The sequence below is a fragment of the Syzygium oleosum genome, unplaced genomic scaffold (assembly GCF_021117445.2).
Source record: "Syzygium oleosum isolate NSW1041296 unplaced genomic scaffold, Sole_v2.1 Sole_v2.05, whole genome shotgun sequence".
Taxonomy (NCBI): Eukaryota; Viridiplantae; Streptophyta; class Magnoliopsida; order Myrtales; family Myrtaceae; genus Syzygium; species Syzygium oleosum.
The window spans coordinates 2,240,632-2,260,345 of NW_026607489.1; the positions used below are offsets into that span (position 1 = coordinate 2,240,632).

The window sequence follows — 19,714 nt, forward strand, 5'->3', positions numbered from 1 at the left end:
ATATGTCACGGTGGACATAGTTTAGGGTTTTTTGTGGCTTTTCCCCTATTTTAATCTATTATTATATGCATACAAAATATTAGACAATACTTATCCGCGCATAGACTATTCATTCTTCCTATCTTATAATTTCAATATGTGGAAGGTAAAAGCCCAAAAATTTCTAAGGTCATACGTACTTCTTTATGCTCAATGAGATCGCGGCCCCTTACGAGGTCATTTTGGTTAATTCGGAGGGACCGTCGCATTATATATCATATGGTCCTCTTGGAACCGTAATTACCCCATACGTCAATTATATTAGTTTAAAACCCAATTTCTTTCCCTTTTTTCAATTTTTTACTTTAGTGCACATAAAACTAGAAATACGGACCCACCCATCGGTGGCCGCGTTGGTTTGCGCTCAGTTCCTTTCACGAGAGGTCCTGGGTTCAAAACTCGCCCATCGGTGATTTAAGTGGGGGGTCGTGGCGGTGGGATGTTGCGCTAGCCTCCCTCGAGGACTAGTCGGGCATCACCACTGGTTTGAGCCCTAACTCGCCGGCCGCGCGGACACCTCGATTATCAAAAAAAAAAAAACTAGAAATACGGGACCCACCCATCAGTGGCCGCGTTGGTTTGCGTTCAGTTCCTTTCACGAGAGGTCTTGGGTTCAAACTCGCCCATCGGTGATTTAAGTGGGGGGTCGTAGCGGTGGGATGCTGCGCTAGCCCCCCTCGAGGACTAGTCGGGCATCACCGCTAGTTTGAGCCCTAGCTCGCCGGTCGTGCGGACACTTCGGTTATCAAAAAAAAAAAAACTAGAAATACGTCGCTAGGAACGAGCAACCCAAAATTATTGCAAAGGCCAGGACGAGGGAGGTGGGCTCGAGCAACGTGTTGAAGACCTTGGGGTGCGAAAATTGAAAAAGATTGAAAACAACACCAAATTGCTCCACCCCTAGACGCCACCCTTCACGACATGGCTAGATAATTTTCAGTGGGACCAATCATGGACCATGGACCATGGTTCGAATCTTCGTCGCAACGGCAAATTATTCATACAAATCCCCTTCGTACAAAGCCATATGTTATTTGACATACTAGGCAAAAGATAAAGAAAAAACAATGGTGGCTTGAAAATTCGGTTTATGCTGTTTCTTGTAAACTAGCGAGCGTCCGTGACATTGAGTCATGCCTACCCCTTCTCCTTTCCCCATCAATCGAGACAAAAATTGCAAGGAAATCACCGAGCAATTGGGCGGATGCGCGAAAATATAGCAGGCTCAAATAATTCATTCGTCCATTTCCTCATAATTAAGGCAGGTAAACCAATTTGATTGACTGATGGATCAACACTTGAGTAGGGTGAACTCGTGCGAAGATTCGGTGGAGTCCATTTGCCAACTCGGCCTTCCGAGAGTGAACTCCAGATTGACCAATGCATCCCCCGAAGGTGGTGACAAGGAGCTCGAGTCCAACCTCTCCTTCACATCTTCAGACATATGTCGATCGACAATCTTTTGTCCGTCCACCTATATAAAAATAATTGACACCAAATGAGAGCAAACAACAGAGAAGAACTAAAATAATGGACACCAGATAGTATCTTTTTTGGACCAGACATTGTTTGGTACTCCTTTGATTCTTTTGCACTTACCTTGGTGTCATCTGCTTTGAAGTGGGAATCATATGTCAAAGCATTTTCATGATCCGATTCATTTGTTCCTCTCGTCTCCATTGATTGCAACCACAATAAACCTCTGCTTGCACAAAGGTCCAAGAGTTAAAGAAATCTCTATGATTTAGCTATGTAATGAATCTATTTGCAACTGATATTTGGTTATTTATTTGGTTCCAGGGAGGGAAGCAAGAAATTCCTCGACCTGGGTTTGGTGGATGAGACATGTACGATTAATTGGTCACCAAGAATGAACCGGGTACACTCGAAAGTGATAAAAACACCGGCATAGAAGAATTCTTTTTAATGTTTAAAGTTACTGTATTGATACAAATTCATCTGAGTGAGGTTAAGCAATACGAGTCACGCATGGAAGAAGATGACAATAGCCTAACCTGGTACGACTTTCATGGTTCGTATGTGCGGTCTTAGGTCTAAGAAGAAACATAAATTTCTAAAAGTGAGAGATTTCAACTTACTTAGAAACACATGGAGTAATTAAACCCCTTGTCAGCTTGCTAACGCCCGTTGGATTTCAGTGACTACGAGATTTGAACAAAAACCCTTGACTTTAAAGCATGTATTGGAACCTTAATGTTGGTTTTTAATCTATAATATGCTGAGCTTATCATAAAAAAGGCCAAGCACGTAAAAAGATGGCCTTATCTAGAGAACTAAGGCACTTTTTGTGTTCATCGAACTCAATGCAACTGTTCGAGCTTTTCGATCCGATAATTTACACTACCAACAACAAAACAAGCACCATCTCTTGCACACGACACAATTACGTTACCCATTACCAGGAGGCACATTTATGTCATTGTGTGTGGATCTTCTTCTTCTTCTTCTTTATTTGTTTTATTTTATTTTCATCAAAGGCGCTGAAATTTCAGATGAAAAGGCAAACTAACCCTTGTGTTTGTTCGAAACTTGCTTGGGATGATGGCTTGAGAGAGTGAGAGTTGTTGCAGTCTTCATGTTTCTCAGACGATAATGATCCTGCATCTACATGTTTTGTACTAATGTCTAGTTTTTGCACTTGACCTGAAACATTTCATCACGCAAAGAGTCAAAAAACCTCTCTTTAGCAAGTGAATCTTTCACATGTACGAGTCAGCCCAAGTCTCAAAACCCATTTCTTTTTTGATCTTTTCTTTGAGTTTTTTCCTCTCTTTCCTTCATTTGCAGCTCTCTCAGAGGAAACGTGAGAAGTAATTAAGGTGGATGAATAAATATGATGATCTGGACTAGAGGAGAATTAATCCACAATTACCTGGCGATCCTTTGTCAGTGCTCTTCACTGTTCTATACATCTGCATGGAAAATCAAAACCCACAACAGAAAAGAAATTAATAAATGAGAGAAATTAAAGTCCACAATGCTAAGATGAATGCTCTATAGCTAGAGAGAGAGAGCACTATAGATGCCCCTTTGTCCTTACTTCTTGTAATCCAGTGCCCACCACAAATGCACAACATCATGGAATACAACAAAAGACAAAGCAAAAAATTTATAGAAACCATAAATGTCATTCTCAATTCATGAGATCAAGAGGCTCTATGGGAGAAACTAATTCTCAAAAAAAAAAAAAAAACAAGAAGAAAAATGCAAAGAGCAAACACCCACCTGCAAGTGACTCTTCACGTGGGCTAGGGTTAGATCCTTCACGTTCATCAACTCCAATACAGATTTTGGGGTTGCTCCTGTAAAATTACATTCAATTAGATAAATTTCTACACAACCCATTTCTGATGACCCTTTTCTGAGTCAAAACAAGTGGAGTACACAAGCAAAAGAAAAGTATTCCTTTTTTTTTTTTTGTTCTTTTGGCTAAGTCAAGAAATGACCAAACGGAATGTGATCTGAAAGCATATTCATCATATGTGCGTGGATTTACTTTCATGACCGCCTAGAAGCTGGACTGCATGAACAAAATGGGCGTGTAGAGTCGTGGTCCATCTCATTCTGGGCGCTCTGATACTTCTCTTTATGCTGCTCGCGACTCGAGCACTCCGCTTGAACTCACGGCCGTATATATGAGGATGGTGGTGGTGGTGGTGGTGATTGAGGTTTCTTGGTGGTGGTTGCAAGGTTGAATGGCTGACATCGCCCATTGCAAACCCTAAGCTCAATGTGGGCTCACCATGACCATGATTAAAACTCCTCTCTTGTGACAAGAAATTGTTCTCATGGCTCAAATCACTCCCGCTGCTACCGGAGTCAGTGGTGGAGCTCATTTCACTACATAATGGTTTCCTTGTGAAATCGTCGTAACCATAAATTGCAACCATCTTCCCGGAATCTGGAACATCTGGAGGATTAATTTGCAAGGAAAGATCAGGGAAAGTTGGTGGGGTTGTCATCGGGGGTCTTGATCCAGAAAACATGGGAATGAGATTTATGGATTTTGAAGGGAAAATGTGACGAGGGCTCAGTGATAATAGAGAGTCCTAACAGCGAAATAGGAGAATCAAAGAAAAACTAGAAATTGGTGAGTAAAGAAAGTGAGAAAGAGAGAGAGTAGAGAGTGTGTCAACAGGAGATATAAAAGGCTGACAATGGAATGATAGAGGTTGTGATTAGATCATGAGTGCTTTATGATTTGCATGGGTGTGTTTAAAAAGAAGAGAGGCTGAGGAGGAGGGGGAGGAGGATGGAACAACATAGGCTTTTTGGTAGGATCTCTCTCTAGGTTGAATAGAGATCAGTGCAAGAAATAGAGACAGATTCGAGAGCACCCGGTGGGGGGATTAAAAAGAAAATTGAAGAAAATGAATGACTGCAGAGAGAAGAAAGAGAAAGTAACAAAAGTTCTTTTTCTGGGATGAAGCTCTTTTGAAGGCAAAACCTAGTGAAAAGAGAACGAAAGCATATTTAAGGATCGATGCAGTGAGTGCAGAGGCCTCAGAGAGAGAGAGAGACAGAGAGAGACAGAGAGAGGAGGTACTACTTCCTTATCTTTAAAGGCATATTCAGAAGAAGAAATCAATAAAGAAAGAATAAATAAGTAAGAGGTGTGAGGCAGGGATGTGATAAATGGTGGTTTCTTGATGGGAATGGTTGGGATGATAGCAAGAGAAAAGTGTGGGGGGTGTTGCTGTTGAATGGAATATATGGAAAGGAATTCAGTCCCTCTCTTCTTACATTGATGGACAGTGACACCTCCCTTGGAAAATAGAAGAAAAATTCCCGTTAAAAAAAAAAGAAAAGCTTTTCTCTTTCCGGTTCCATTTGAATTTATCATTTTCAATTATGTCATTTAATGAGCTTGGAATATTCCCATTTTCATTTCATGAACGAGGATTGACTAGCAGGCCTAGAAATATCCCTGTATCTGAATTGTCCTTTATTATTGGCTTTTTCCCCAAGCAGATGTGACCATGCGCGATGCGCATCTCCATCAATGTGGTGTCCAAACTCACCTTTGACGAGCTAGGCGTTTTGGGAGAATGGAATTTGATTAGGCAACCGATCGTTTTTTCGTCTCGTGGACATGGATTGCTTCTCTCGACGTTCGTTCGTACTTTGATACCGCTTTTGACCTAGCTTTGCTTTCAAAAGATGCGGAATGTCCATGGAAGACGCATTTAATTCTTTCTACCGGAAAACTAAAGGCTACTAAGGTACGACTTCAATCCACAAAACAAAGCATAACCATATTTTGTTCGGGAAAATGAAGATGGGTACCATTTGAGTTCGTGAAATGGCCGGTGATGTGAGAAATGCTTACAATATTTAGGGCAAATCATGGATCAATTAAGCCCACTCGGGATCTTGTTTAAGAATAAGAAAGAGGAATCTCATGTAAATACCATGAAATAAGGTTTGAACCCCGGACAAGAATTTTGTTACACGAACTTTTCTTTTATCGAGTGGAATATTTTTTTTTTCCAATAATTATAGGCTAGACTAGATGCCTAGGGAGTTTTTATCTCGAGCAATGATTTTTGGGTGGCCACCAGTTTGACTAATTGCCATGACTAGTCAATGTCTATGTTGTCCATGCTTTCTTCACTCACAAAACTAGTCCATACGGGGTCGGTCTCGTGCATCTACCGAGCTGGACACGTGCGCAGCCCCAGCGCAAATGTCGGACTTAGTCTCGAACGAGCTGAGCTCTCGTGAACAATAAACTAAAGAAAGAAATGCAACGTATTTCTTATTTTGCACTGTGCCTATGTTTGAAATCTCATTCATACAATTACAAACTGGTCTCTAGATGTCTGTCATGGGTTCTTAAGAGGTTCATGCTGGAACCATAATCAATCTTTTTCAAATCAAGTGCGTACATCACATCCATTATTACATGCTTTCAATCATCGCATTCGTTTCGTATGCTTGACACTTGTGACTGCGTGCTTTTAAGGTCCAGGAAGATCTTCCTCATCAAGCTGAAAATCCCTTTTGAATGAGTACATAACATACGGATGATTTTGACATCAATGTCACGGGGATAGGACTTCTATAGTAGGTGGGAGCTATGTGAATTTTGGCAGTGGAGTTGTGACATGGTCACAGCTAAGATTGTGAAGAATTAATGAGAGAGTGTGTGTCTGCTATTTCTTTGTATTGCAAATTGTACGTCCGACATTCATTGCTAGTGTGTTTTCGAAGATGAGCGGTACTCTTGATACACTCGGATTCCTGTTAGAACAATCTTAAAAGAGACTACTTTTGCCCGATACAGTAATCCTTTCTAGGTGGTACAAAAAAATTGTGCATTGATTAACTTGATTATTCAGATCATATATACCCACCTATAAGTCTCCTAACTCTTTTTCGTGCAATAGTGGCCTAATAGGCCTCCTCGATTGGGCGTGGGTTAATGTTTTCGTATCCTGTATCAATTAACCTGTTACTATCTTATCGATGATCAGATTAGCGTCACTTGTCCAACAAATACCAAACCAATAAAAACGCTAAGTTCCCCTATCCCGGTCTCTCCACTCCTCTTTGTCTCTCTCCTCGATTGTGTCGCCCCTAGACACCGTCTTGGCCTTCGCGCACCGCCGCTAACTGATTTGCAACTCGTGTCGCTCCGCACTCGTCTAGCTCGCACTAGCCACCGCAGCCCCCCGTCACCCTAACTCGCTCGACAGTAGAGCTCGTCTCTCTCTCTCTCTCTTTCCTCTTTACCCTGCACCCACGCCGGCTTCCACATCCCCCCTTTCCCTAGTTGCCGCCACCGTCAATGGGGACGAGGCGGCAACCACCTCGAAGAGGCATTCGTGTGGGGCACACAAGTCACGCGAAGTTGCCCCCGACGAGTACTGAAAGAACTAGCGACCTCCAAACCACCTCTCTCAAAAACGCATTCATCCCTCCAAACAATTTCCATGCCAATCAGGTCAAACAACCAAACACAAATGGATGAATCGAGGACCAGGCAAGGACTTTTGCAGCGACGATCGATAGCGCGTGAGCAATGAATGATGGCTCGTTGGAAAAAGGAACTGTAGCACTAGTGGTCACTCCAACATGAAGAAACAATATACAATTTCAACGTCTAGCGCATTGTCTTCATGAGATCTCACCGCCCAATATTCCCTCTCCGTGTCCATATATATATTCCCTAGGCTCCCCCGGCCCCACCACCATCCTCAATCATCCCCGTCGAGCCCCACCCGGCGCGTGGAGACCCACGCGCCGCCCCCACTTCCCCATATCCCTGGGCACCGACGTGCGGGGGGTCGTGTGACTCGTGTGGCAGCTATACGTCTAAACTAATGTGGTAGTAATATGTTAATGGGAAAATGGAGTGTACACCGTTTAATATAAAGATGTTTTAACGTAAACTGCTCCATTTGTCATTGATTTGAGAATTATAAATGTCCACTTTCCCAAACTAAATTATGTATAGAACTGCTAGTGGGAAATATTTTTTGCGCAACCAGAATATGTTGTAATTCCTCGGTGTTTATTCTCGGTTTTTTTTTTTGACTCCTATTTGTTCTCCTCTCTCTTGCTTCTCTTCCACCTTGTTCCATTTGTTTAATCCCATGTTGTTGTATTTCCGCATGTATTTCCCCTCTTAACCTAATTTTTTTTTTGTATTAACTATGTGCCTAGATCACATACATTGTTCTACGAATATCACCGAATCACGACAATCTCTCTATTACTCCCAACACGATATCTCTAGGGAAAAATTGTTAGATAGCTCGAAAAGAAATCCACGAAATTCGAACTCGTGATCTCCTTGTTTTTTCTTTGTACCATGATTTTGATTAGTGTCAAGTCTCAACCAATTTGACAAACCCTCCAACTTATCTCCCATTTTTTATTGCGCTTAATTCAGGATTAAACAAGTGCCCCCTTGGGCGTGGACTCTTCTTCCCTCGAGCTACTTGAGAGAAAATGCCCCCTTTATATTTTATCTTCTTCCTCGCAGAAAGGAACAAGAGAAGACTTGAATACGTTCAAATCATTTGAGCTTAAACTAATGATTCCTCAAAGCCATGGTCAGCGCCTTATGCGCTCTAGATTCTCCGGGAAATGCGATACCCCTTTGTTTTCTTCTCATTTCTCTATTACCCCCTCATAAATTCTCTCTCTCTCTCTCTCTCTCTCTCTCTCTCTCTCTCTCTCTCTCTCTCTCTCTCTCTCTCTCTCTCTCTCTCTCTCTCTCTCTCTCTCTCTCTCTCTCTCTCTCTCTCTCTCTCGCTGTGGCTTGCTTGTGATGTTGTCAAATGCTTGGGCTATACATTCCATATTCCATGTGTTTGTCGTTTTGGGGGAACACTTCCTAGCTCTGCTTTGTCCATCCTAACTATTATATTCCGTGAGAGGAGGATCATTCAATCTCACGTCAAAACAAATGTTTAATGTGAGCAGTGTCCGGGCAAGTTGGCACCCGGCATTTTCTTGATTAAGGCACCTACCCTGTCTCCGTGTATTCCCATTTCTCTCTTTTTAATCGCTAGGGAATATTAGATTTAGTGAAGATTGAGCAAAGACAGACATGTGCTACTTAAGATTTTAAATCCAAAGTCGCTCCCTGTATTATATGTGACTCATGTCTCGTGCATATGCTGCACGCGGAGAGAGAGAAAGCTACCTAAAACACTGACCACTTCACGCTAATATTGCCACTTTGCCACAGCAGCATGGAATAGATAAAATTTACATGGACTATATTGCCGCCTTTCGCGTATTCATTTTACTTTCCTACTCTTGCATATAGTTTATGCTTGTAGGACCTTTTACTGTTTCTCTGCATGGGGTTCCAAACTTTAGAATGTTTACATCCAATGAAAATGGCAATGTCGAGATCCCAAACTGAAGAAACCCAGAAGGTAAAAATTCTCTGGAAGCTTTAGAAGAGAAACCCTAGAACATATTGGTCCGCTCACCAAAAGTCAAACGGCTACTATGCCTAGTTAGTTTGTGGGTTTTTGGCTACTTTTAGATCATGCCTATAAGGCTATATACACTGGTTAGGTGAAACTAGTTGTGCCCTAGCTCTAGGGTAAATAAAGGACATTATAGAGAGCCACTAAATTAAAGAAAAGAAATTGGAAAAAAAGCAAAGCAAAGTATTTTAACACCGTCGCTCGTGGGCATTACTTCCGAACCCAAATGGCTCGATAAAAATAATTTAAACAGCAATCTCAAAGTTCATGCTTTTGGCCCTTAATATTCTATTGAGCCTATACTAATCGGAAGAATAATAGCTTCTTTATGGTTGATTGGCGTGAGGAAATGAGTTACAGCCATGCATGTGTCCTGCTTTGAAATTTGAATGTCACCCTTCTTCTTCTTCTCTCTCTCTCTCCGGTTTTGACTAACAACGACAAAAAAGAAAGCAAGGAATCACCGAAATCACCGCCGTTTAGGCTGACGTGCACCACGACATTACATCACATAGAATGATATTATATTCTTTCTTGGTCGCCATTGATTAATCTCCATTCCAGAGAGAGAGAGAAGGAAGAGAGAGAGTTTGAGTTCTTCCATGTCGACTGGGGCACGAAAAGATGCTCTCTTGGAAAGGGAGAGGCGACGGCCGGCAAAGAGTTGCTATTATTGCCAGATGATGATGGTGATGATGGTGATGATGATGATCGTAGGAGTCACTGTAATTATGAGTTAATGAGTAAGAAGGTGACTGAAACTCAGTCCCGATTTGCAACTGATGGCGTGCTTAAAATGGGTAGAACTTACACTTGGGGAGGACACTGACTGATAGCTACAGTCATAACCCTCAAGAGAGGGACACAGTTGTTAATAGAATGGTTGAAATAATTATGGGGTCAATTTAATGCAAAAGAATCATCTGTCAAAGCCGATGTATGTCAAGAAGTCATCTGCAGTAGGAATGAGAATTTATTTGGTATATTTGGTTTTGAACATTTTATATTAATGAGTGTCAAGAGACATTTATATAATGTACTTTAGAGGATTCGATCTATGTGGGCTCCATATGGTCCTGCCTAATCTAACGGCTCATGTGAAGTGAGCTAACAAAAGTCGAGAGTTCTGAATAACTCTCTTTCGGTCTCTCAAACTCTCGAATCTTAGTATCTCTTGGGTCATGCTTCAGTTGAGTTGCGCGGCTCAAGAGAGGGAGAACTCGCATGAATGTCGCAATAATCGGCTCGATCTAGCTTCGCGTCTGCCTAATCCAGGAGGGATTTGGACCGTCGAGCCACACATCTCGATTAGTTACGTGCATGCCATTGAAACCTTACGTTTTTCATAGATTCTCATAAACCTTTTTGAGAAACTGATGTCAAGTCCACCCTAGGCAAGCTCATCGGTAGCCCAAACGAAACAAGGAAGGAAGTCACCAAATAATATATGTATCCACATCCTCCAATTTTAGGTCGTTTTAATTTCACATTTTTGTAATTTAGGTAAATTAAAGCTCCCATGGCAGAATATAGATTAACAACTTTCATATAATGCACAATATAAATATTTATATAGTTGATCGCATTTTTTTAAATAATCAGCTTAAACTTTCAAAATGAAAGAACAACGATTCCATACAGTTATACAGCACTCTCATTTTTTAGGGATAAATACATTAGAAGTCTTAAAATTTATCATGAAAGTGTAATTGAGTTTTAAAACTTTTAAAAAGTGTAATTAAATCCTAAAACTAGTTACAAAGTGCAATTTTTTTTTTTTTATAATCGAGGTGTCCGCGCAGCCGGCGAGCTAGGGCTCAAACCAGCAGTGATGCCCGACTAGTCCTCGAGGGGGGCTAGCGCAGCATCTCACCGCCACGACCCCCCACTTAAATCACCGATGGGCGAGTTTTGAACCCAGGACCTCTCGTGAAAGAAACTGAGCGCAAACCAACGCGGCCACCGATGGGTGGGTAGTTACAAAGTGCAATTGAGTTCTAAAACTTTCAAAAAAATGCAATTAAGTCCTAAAACTTGTCAAATTGGTCTCCTTTCATTGATTGGACTTTTTGAAAGTTTTAGGACTCCATTACACTTCCGTGATTGCACTTTTTGAAAGTTCTAGGATACGATTACACTTTCATGACAAGTTTTAGGACTTGATTGCACTTTTTAAAAGTTTTATGACCTAATTACACTTTCGCGACAAATTATAGGACCTAATTACACTTCCAATGCACTTATCTCTTTTTTTTTATTCTATCTATTGTTTTCAACGACTTATGAATTTAACTAGATTATTTCATTATTTTCATTTCCTAGTTTATTATTATTTTTAAATATATAAGTACCTTATAAGCATGTGGTTGATAAAGCTTTGTTTTCCAAGGACGGCTAAGGTGGGGGCATCAATACCATATGCACTTACGAAAGTCCTAACCCCCCTGAAGTAAACAAATTCAACCCTGGGAACTTGAAGCCTCCACCATATCATATAAATTTCCACGAGCAACTTCAAAAGGTAAGGGATAGTTATCCTCCACACCTTTTTGACTTTAAGATAACATCGTTTCCTTAGCATCTAAAGAAGCCCTTAAATCTTAAAATTGTATCACCCACAAAGTCAGAGCATCGATAGATTCATGGGATGACATTAGCGTTCACCTTCTGCATCATTGCATACCAATTCACATGTCGCTTGACTGATTCGTGAGCGCAATTAGAATGTCCTTTGATTTTTTTTCTGGGATAAGTGCACTGAAAGTCCTAAAACTTATCAAGAAAGTGCAATTGAATCTTGAAACTTTCAAAAAATGCAATTAAGTTCTAATACTTGTCACGAAAGTGCAATTGAGTCCTAAAATTTTCAAAAAGTGCAAACAAGTCATAAAACTTATCAAATGGTTCAATCAAGTCCTTTCGTTGATTGCACCTTTTGAAATTTTAGGATTCAATTGCACTTTCATTACAAGTTTTAAGACTAGATTTGCACTTTTTGAAAGTTTTAGAACTCCATTTCACCTTTCGTGACATGTTTTAGGACTTCCATTGCACTTATCCCATTTTTTTCAAATTTCAACTGCATGTAAGAAATCTCCAAACAACTGCTTTGAAAATAATAACTTTAATTAGTGATAGACAAAGTCATACAAATCCAAAACAATTTTGTTTCTAGAAAAAGTAGCGAATGCATGAATAGCTGTGTAGTCATAATCCTTTAGCTCTAAGCTTATAAATTTTAATGTTGATTTTGAAAATGTTGCAATATAACATGGAAGTTAACCAGATCTTGCAATTAAATCAATGCGAAATTACTAGAGAAATAAACGAAGAACAATAAAAAACACTAAAAATTTATGTGATTCAATCCGAGTGTCGATATCTACTCCACACAGAGAGTCAGCAACAAATAATTCACTAATAATTGGAAAATCACATAATTACAACCGCTCACATGCTCGAGTGTTTCCCAAACCTAGATTAAGCCCAAAGCAAACCCACAAGTATGATCTCACAATCTCTCACAGAGAACTCATTTAGAAAACTCACAGAGAGAAAATTGAATACTCCTCTTGTTTATCTTGCTATATCTGATATCAGCGTAGGATATCTTATTATTTCTATCCTAAATAGGAAACCCGTTTAAGGAAATCTACTCAAACTAAAAAACTCGATCAAACTAGGGACATATCTCAACAAAAATTACCAAGACATTACCCAGTGCAATGCACAAAACGAAGCACACTTTAAAAAAAAGTCTGATGATCTTGTTGTTCTAAAAAACCAAATAATTTGTTTGAAAAAAACGAATACATTCGATGTCTAAATTTCACTATGTTCAAAAGGAAGTGTGCATAAGTCAATCAACAAAATTTGCAACTGTATTTGATCATTATTGTAAACCAAGTTAATAAAAAAAGGGAAAATGACACAAACAATCCCTGAACTTTGACTCAATGTGTAATTTGATCCCTGAACTTTTAATTTGTTCAATATAGTCCGTGAACTTTAACCCAATGTTCAATATGGTCCCTGAACTTTTAATTTTTTCAATGTGGTCCCTGAACTTTTGGCACATGTTCAATATAGTCCCTAAACTTTATAAAAATATTCAATATAGTCCTTCCATTAATTCAAGTTCAGGGGCTATATTGTACATTTTCATATAGTTCAGGGACTATATTGAACATTTACTAAAAGTTTAGGGACCAAGTTGAACAAATTGAAAGTTCAGGGACCACATTGAACATTAAGTTAAAGTTTAGGGACTATATTGAACAAATTAAAAGTTTAGGGACTAAATTGCATATTGAGCCAAAGTTCAGGGACTGTTTGTGTCATTATCCCCTAAAAAAAATCATACCATCTTTCATTTTTTAAAACGTGCTTAAATTATCGTTTCATAAAACCCCTCATACATATAGTGCTACGGTACAAAAAGACTCGTGATTAATCATATAATTTCATTTTTTTGTTTGCAATATCAAAAAGTAAATTGTAAATGTTAATGGAGTAGTATTTGTCATAAAACACCCTAAATGATCACGAAAATGAATAGTTTTATGATAAAATTCATCATTAAGCATCATAAATGGTCGAACTTAGGTGAGGCAAAAATATAAAAAATATTATAAGATAAAAACATAATGCGACTTTTTCATTGTGCGAAACATAAAGAGAGCAATATGTCAAAGTGCAAAGATGAAAATAGCCTTTTTACTGTTCAAATCCTCTTCAAGATATATATACATTTAATAATTAGCAAAGTAGTGGCATAAGTTTAGGTAAAAAGTAAGAATGAAGTACTAGGTTTAAGAAAAGTCAAAAACTTAGAAAATCACTCCAAGAGGCCGAGTCACCTATATTCATAGTCCATTCATATTAATATATATACAAATTGAATTACTTTACTTTGTCCACCCTTTTAGGGTAAGCTTTTCTCACCTTTACATGGAAAATTGACAATTTCCACGGCTAAAGTTCATGCTGTTTTATAAATTAGAGAATCAAAATGAATGAGGAATTAAGATTATCATTAGATCACCATCAAATGGAGACCGATATCTTCAAAACTACAATGATTGCGAGACGGGTGTCGAATAAGTCAGTGATTGATAATCCAAACTATACAAGTATTATGAACTACCCTTGCTAGAACCGAAACATTTCCGGACCAAAATTAGATTTAAGAAAATTATGATAAATAATTTAATATTGTATTTCACATTGCTCTGCACTAATTGCACGATTTATCAATCGAGAAAATTACCCAATTAGTTCTAAACATATTATATCGATGTCAATTCGGGAAAATTGTCCAAAAAGTCATAAATCTATTGCACTTTTGCCAATTCGATCATAAATATTTCGATTTTGTCAATTGAGTCCTAAACATTTTCTCCTTTTGTCAATTAAGTCTATCCAGCCAATTTTGGCTGGAAATTTCTACCATGGATACTGAACATCCTACGTGACACCGCCGGCGCTATGCCAGCATTGACATGGCTAATTTTTAATGATATTTTTTTGAAATTTTATTTATTTATTTTTTTAAATTTCTTTTCTTTTTCTTCTTTTCTTTTCTTTTACTTTTTACAAACCTTTGGTTGGCAAAGTTGTTGGCCAACCATTGCCAGCCATAGGCAGCTGGGCTTGCTAGCCACGGGCGAGGGCGTCAAGACTTTGCTGGCCATAGCCAAGGGGCTCACAGCCCTCGCCCAGACCAGGCAAGAGCATAGCGGCCCTCGCCGGCCAATAGGCGATCTGTGTGGTAGGACTTCGACTCTCTCTCTCTCTCTCTCTCTTCTTTTCCATTTATGTTAGTATAATCCAAATGCGAGATCAATTGCCTGCTTTTGCCGGCGATCCTTAGTTTTGATATGCTCCTTCCCCTTTTGGCCAACGAGGGCTACGATGCCCTCGCAAGGTCTGGTTGACCTCGCCGGCCATAGGCGAGGGCCGTGAGCCCCACGCCTATGGCCAAAAAGGGCATCGTGGCTCTCGCCTGGATCTGGGTGAGGGCCCGATGCCCTCGCTTGTGGCCGCCGAGGACCGCAACGTCCTTGCCTAGCCACTTATGGTCGACAATGGTCGGCCGGTGACCTCGTTGGCCAAAGGTTTATAAAAAAACAAAGATAAGAAAAGAAAAAGAAAAGAAAAAAATAAAATAAAATATTAGAAAAAATATTAGAATATTATTGAAATTTATCCACGTCGGCACCGACATCCACGTCAGCAATTTCTGGTTAATTTTGGTTGAATGGACTCAATTGGCAAAATTAAAATGTTTATGACTGACTTGGTAAAAGTGCAATAAGTTTAAGACTTTTTGGACAATTTGTCTTTCAATTGAGTCCTAAACTTTTCAATTCTACCAATTTAGTCTTAAATCTTTACGAGAAATTCTAATGTAGTTCTTCCACTCAATTTTCATTAGAAATAGCTGACGTTGCAGTCCTATCATCGCCGACCGCCTTATGTGGCACACTGCGACGTTACCAATTTTTCGACCAAAATTGACCGAAAAAACTACATTAATTTCACACAAAAGTTTAGGACTAAATTAGCAAAACTGAAAGTTTAGAACATAATTGACATCCGTACAATAGATTTAGAATTGATTAGACAATTACCCAATTAGCAATCAGACTTAGGGGATTTACTATTATAATACTTTACTTAAGTGATAACTCTTCTTTTCATCAATAAATACCGCAAAACATTTTGGAAAAAGATTGAGGGAAGTGATGATTATAACAAACTCATAAATATTACTACAAAACCTTGTAAAATGAGCAAATTGACACCCATAGCGAAGCGCGGAGTTTTTAATAGTATTTGTTACCGGGAAAATTACCAAAAAAATAATTCTAAGGAAATGGATCTCGGGTGTCTCTCTAATTTGGATTTGGTCGTTTTTTGTTCCAAGGAGAGATTCTTCGTTGGATTTTGGGGTGAATGTGGGCAGATTGGACTCGTCAACGAGAAGCCTTACACTGAACATTGACTAATTAAAACATGCATGCCTCGAAGAAAAGAACGTGATAGGAAGGATGAATTCAGAGAAGGATCAGAGACAGTAAACCAGACAAAAGTTTATTCTTCATCAGTGTCCTAAACAAAGCTAAGAGTTGGCAAGTAAAGCATCGACATTCCCCTAGGACAGGTCATGCCATGCAGGGAAAACCGAAGAAGACATGCAAAAATCAAACCCTAACCCACTTTAATTTATAAAACCCCTCGTCCTCTGATGGTTCCATCTCTTAAAGTGCATGGGTAAGTGTGCCTGGGTTGGGTCTCAACCACTCTCTGATCACTTGGTTATAAGCACAAACACAAGAACCACGGTACTACTGACTGTTCTTCTGTTGTTCCATCTCTCTGCCATGACATGATCATCACCATCAGGTTCGCTGGAATCTGAGCGACTGTAGGGTCGTACGGTGTTTCATGTCTTTCAAGAAGGCCCTACTTAACTGGCCGTACGTGAAGTGTCATCAAAAGAAGGGCAGAGGAACCAAGGAGAAAAGGCAGAAGACGACCCAATTTCGGGGGAAAATGAAGAGAGTGGAGACATGTTTGCTTTTTCATTGTTTTCAAGGAGATAACACAGAGTAGTAGTGAAATGAAAGCAAATGACTCTGTGAATGTTTATAGTGTGATTTACATTGAAAATTCGAGGACATCGACACATTTTGCGCATCACTTGGGAAAAGAGCACCAAAAGGCCACATTGCATTATTTATCAAAATGATGTTCTTTTGCTCGGTATCAAAATGATATTGACATCGTATATATTTGACAGACGTTGTCTTAGCTGAGAGACATATGAAGATTGCCCTAACTGTGTTTCACAATATAGGAGAAACTCTACAAGGAAAAGAGTAGACCTTTCATGTCAAGGATAATTATAAAGGTTAATATCACGAAAAATTCTAAACTAGTACATGTATGATAAATTTACCAAAAACTAATTTTTTAACCACCGAAAATCCCAAACTGGAATACCTGTGATAAATTTACTCAAAACAAATTTTTTGACTACCAAAAACCCCAAACTGGTATATTTGTAACAAATTTACAATCGGTTGATTTTTGATAAATTGGATTAATACCACGAAATATTACAAATTGGTACACCTGTCACAAACGGGGGTAAAAACTCAAACCGGTACACTTATCAACTGTCACGTGTCATTTAACTCAGCAATTTGATTATAAAATTTATTAGAAACTAATGGAGGGTAAATTTGTCACTGGTGTATTGGTTTAGGATTTTTTATGGTTAAAAAACTAGTTTGGGTAAATTTGTCACATGTGTACGAGTTTAGGGTTTTTTGTAGTATTAACCCTTATTATAAAAAAAAGTTCTAAACCTATTGCACTTTTACTAATTCAGTCTTAAACTTTCAATTTGGCCAAATTTTTGTTGTTGTGAATTTGACCAATTTATTCATAAACCTTTCGACAATTTGCCAAGATAATATATTCACCAATTATGGTTGAAAATCACTGATATGAGCACACGGCTGACTTACGTGGTATGGCCAGCATTGGCATTGACAATTTTAGTAATATTTTAAAATTTTCTTTTCTTTTCTTTCTTTTTATTTTCCTTCTTCCTCTGCCAGTCACCGAGCCTCCGATTGGCCACAAGCGAGGTGGGCGAGGCTCGCCTTCGCAAAGGCAAGGTCACCTCGCCAGGATCTAGCAAGGGTCGGCCTCAAGTGAGGCTCGCCCTTGCCAGATTCGGCGAGGTCAAGCCATGCCAAAGGTTGGCCCTCGCTAGCCTCGAGTGACCTTGCTCCTATAAGGGCAGCGAGGTCAGCCCTCACCAGATCCGACAAGGTTGAGCCTTGCCAAAGGTCGCCCCTCACTATCCTTGGGTGACCTCGCCCCTACAAGGGTGGCGAGGTTAGCCCTCACCGGCCTCACCCATGGCTGGTCACCGACCATCGCGGCAACCCAACGACCGGCAAAAGAAGAAGGGAAAAGAAAGAAAGAAAGAAAAGAGAAGGATAAAAGGAAAACAAAAAATTATAGAAAAATTCAAAAAAACATTAAAATTTGCAAAAATTGTTCACATCAGTGCCGACCGTGTCACATAGAATAGCTAACGTCTACGTCAGCAATTTTTAGCCAAAATTAGCCAGATAGACTATATTGGCCAATTGTTAAAATGTTTAAGACTAAATTGACCAAATTGAAAGGTTTATGACTGAATTGGTACAAGTGCAGTAAGTTTATGACTTTTTTCGGTAATTTTCTTATTCATACCCTAATGAGCTCTTTTTGGTTCAAATACCTAGTGATTTTCACTTCATTCAGAGGCTGAATGATTGAGCTCGATAGTCTTTTGTTCTCATTCATGTAGGACTTCAATTTCTCAAGAATGGATTGCATTTATAATGGAAAGGACCCACACGGGGACCAGTTCATTCGTGGCCGGATTTATTGAATCATCTGTTCAAGTTGGAGAAAGAGACCCTAATGAGCTCTATTTGGGACAAATACCTAGTGACTTTCACTTCACTCATAGGCTGACTGATTGAGCTCGATAGTCTTTTGTTCTCATTCATGCAGGACTTGAAATTTCTCAAGAATAATTTCCACCTCTAATGGAAAGGACCCACACGGAGACCAGTTCATATTGTGGTTGGATTTATTGAATCATAAGTTCAAGATGGAGAGAGCGAGAGAGAGAGAGAGAGAGAGGGAATTTCAGAATGGCCACTGAGGCTAGGGTCTGGCCATTTTTGGATTGATCTCATGCAAGTAAAGCTGCCTCGACCAAAAGAAGAAAATGACAACTCCGATTTTTCCTTTTTACAAAGAAAAATCCTGCCCGGAGGGCCATTGCTGCAACTTATACCTTTGAACATCGTTTCCCTTTATTTGGGACTATTTCAAGGACATAATGATTTCGGTTGTTAAACCATGTCTACACCAAGTTGTTGGCTCCTCGACATCAAATTTTTCTTCCATTATTCAGCTTATGAGATGATGGTTAACTTCTCTTTCATGGAAATAATAGATCACTTTGGATTGGAAAGTAATAATGTGAAAGTGGATGCAAACCATCATGTCTTGCTGTTTTTTTGAATTCATTCTCGTGTGGCTGACGCTTGAACCCAAAATTCTCTCAGTTTCCCTTGTCGTTTATTGAAAATTCTGTGCTGCTGCTGCTGATGATGATGGCCTCTCTTCCTTCTTCAAGCTAGTCTCATTCTGTGTTTTCTTCTTGCTTGGACCACAGAAGAACAGACTTTGCTTATAATGGGCCCATAAGCAAAATCAAAGTACTATATATATATATGTGTGTGTGTGTGTGTGTGTGTGTGTGTGTGTGTGTGTGTGTGTGTGTGTGTGTTTGTGTGTGTGTGTGTGTATGTATTCATGCATATATCATGTCCTCCTGTTGCTTTGATTCTAGTGTTGTCATGGAGAATATTTTTTTATTCTGGTTATTTGTCATGCTCATTAGTAGAGGAGAGGTTATTGAATGCAGCCATGACACATGTGAACCGAGCAAGTATAAGCTCTTGCATAAAGCGAGTCTGGCAAAAGATTTACCGAATTCAATGGTCCATACCCATTTGAGTACATATATGTAACTTTCATATATGCTCTAATTTTCGCATCACTGTGAGAAAACCTTATATCTTAAATGTTATTTTCTTTTTTGTTCTCTCTCTTTTCTAACC

The 19,714-nt window shown here is 39.4% G+C and overlaps 1 protein-coding gene across 1 annotated transcript; it reads right to left on the bottom strand.

The window, feature by feature from the left end:
* Window positions 1–1,112: 1,112 nt before the first annotated feature.
* Window positions 1,113–4,732, bottom strand: LOC115680796 (probable transcription factor KAN4). Its single transcript, XM_030604632.2, has 6 exons — window positions 3,557–4,732; window positions 3,286–3,362; window positions 2,933–2,972; window positions 2,571–2,703; window positions 1,639–1,741; window positions 1,113–1,513 (listed from the first exon to the last, which is right to left on the bottom strand). The coding sequence occupies exons 1-6, from the start codon at window positions 4,044–4,046 to the stop codon at window positions 1,331–1,333; spliced, it is 1,026 nt and encodes a 341-aa protein (XP_030460492.1). The 5' UTR covers window positions 4,047–4,732; the 3' UTR covers window positions 1,113–1,330.
* Between the last annotated feature and the right edge of the window lie 14,982 nt (window positions 4,733–19,714).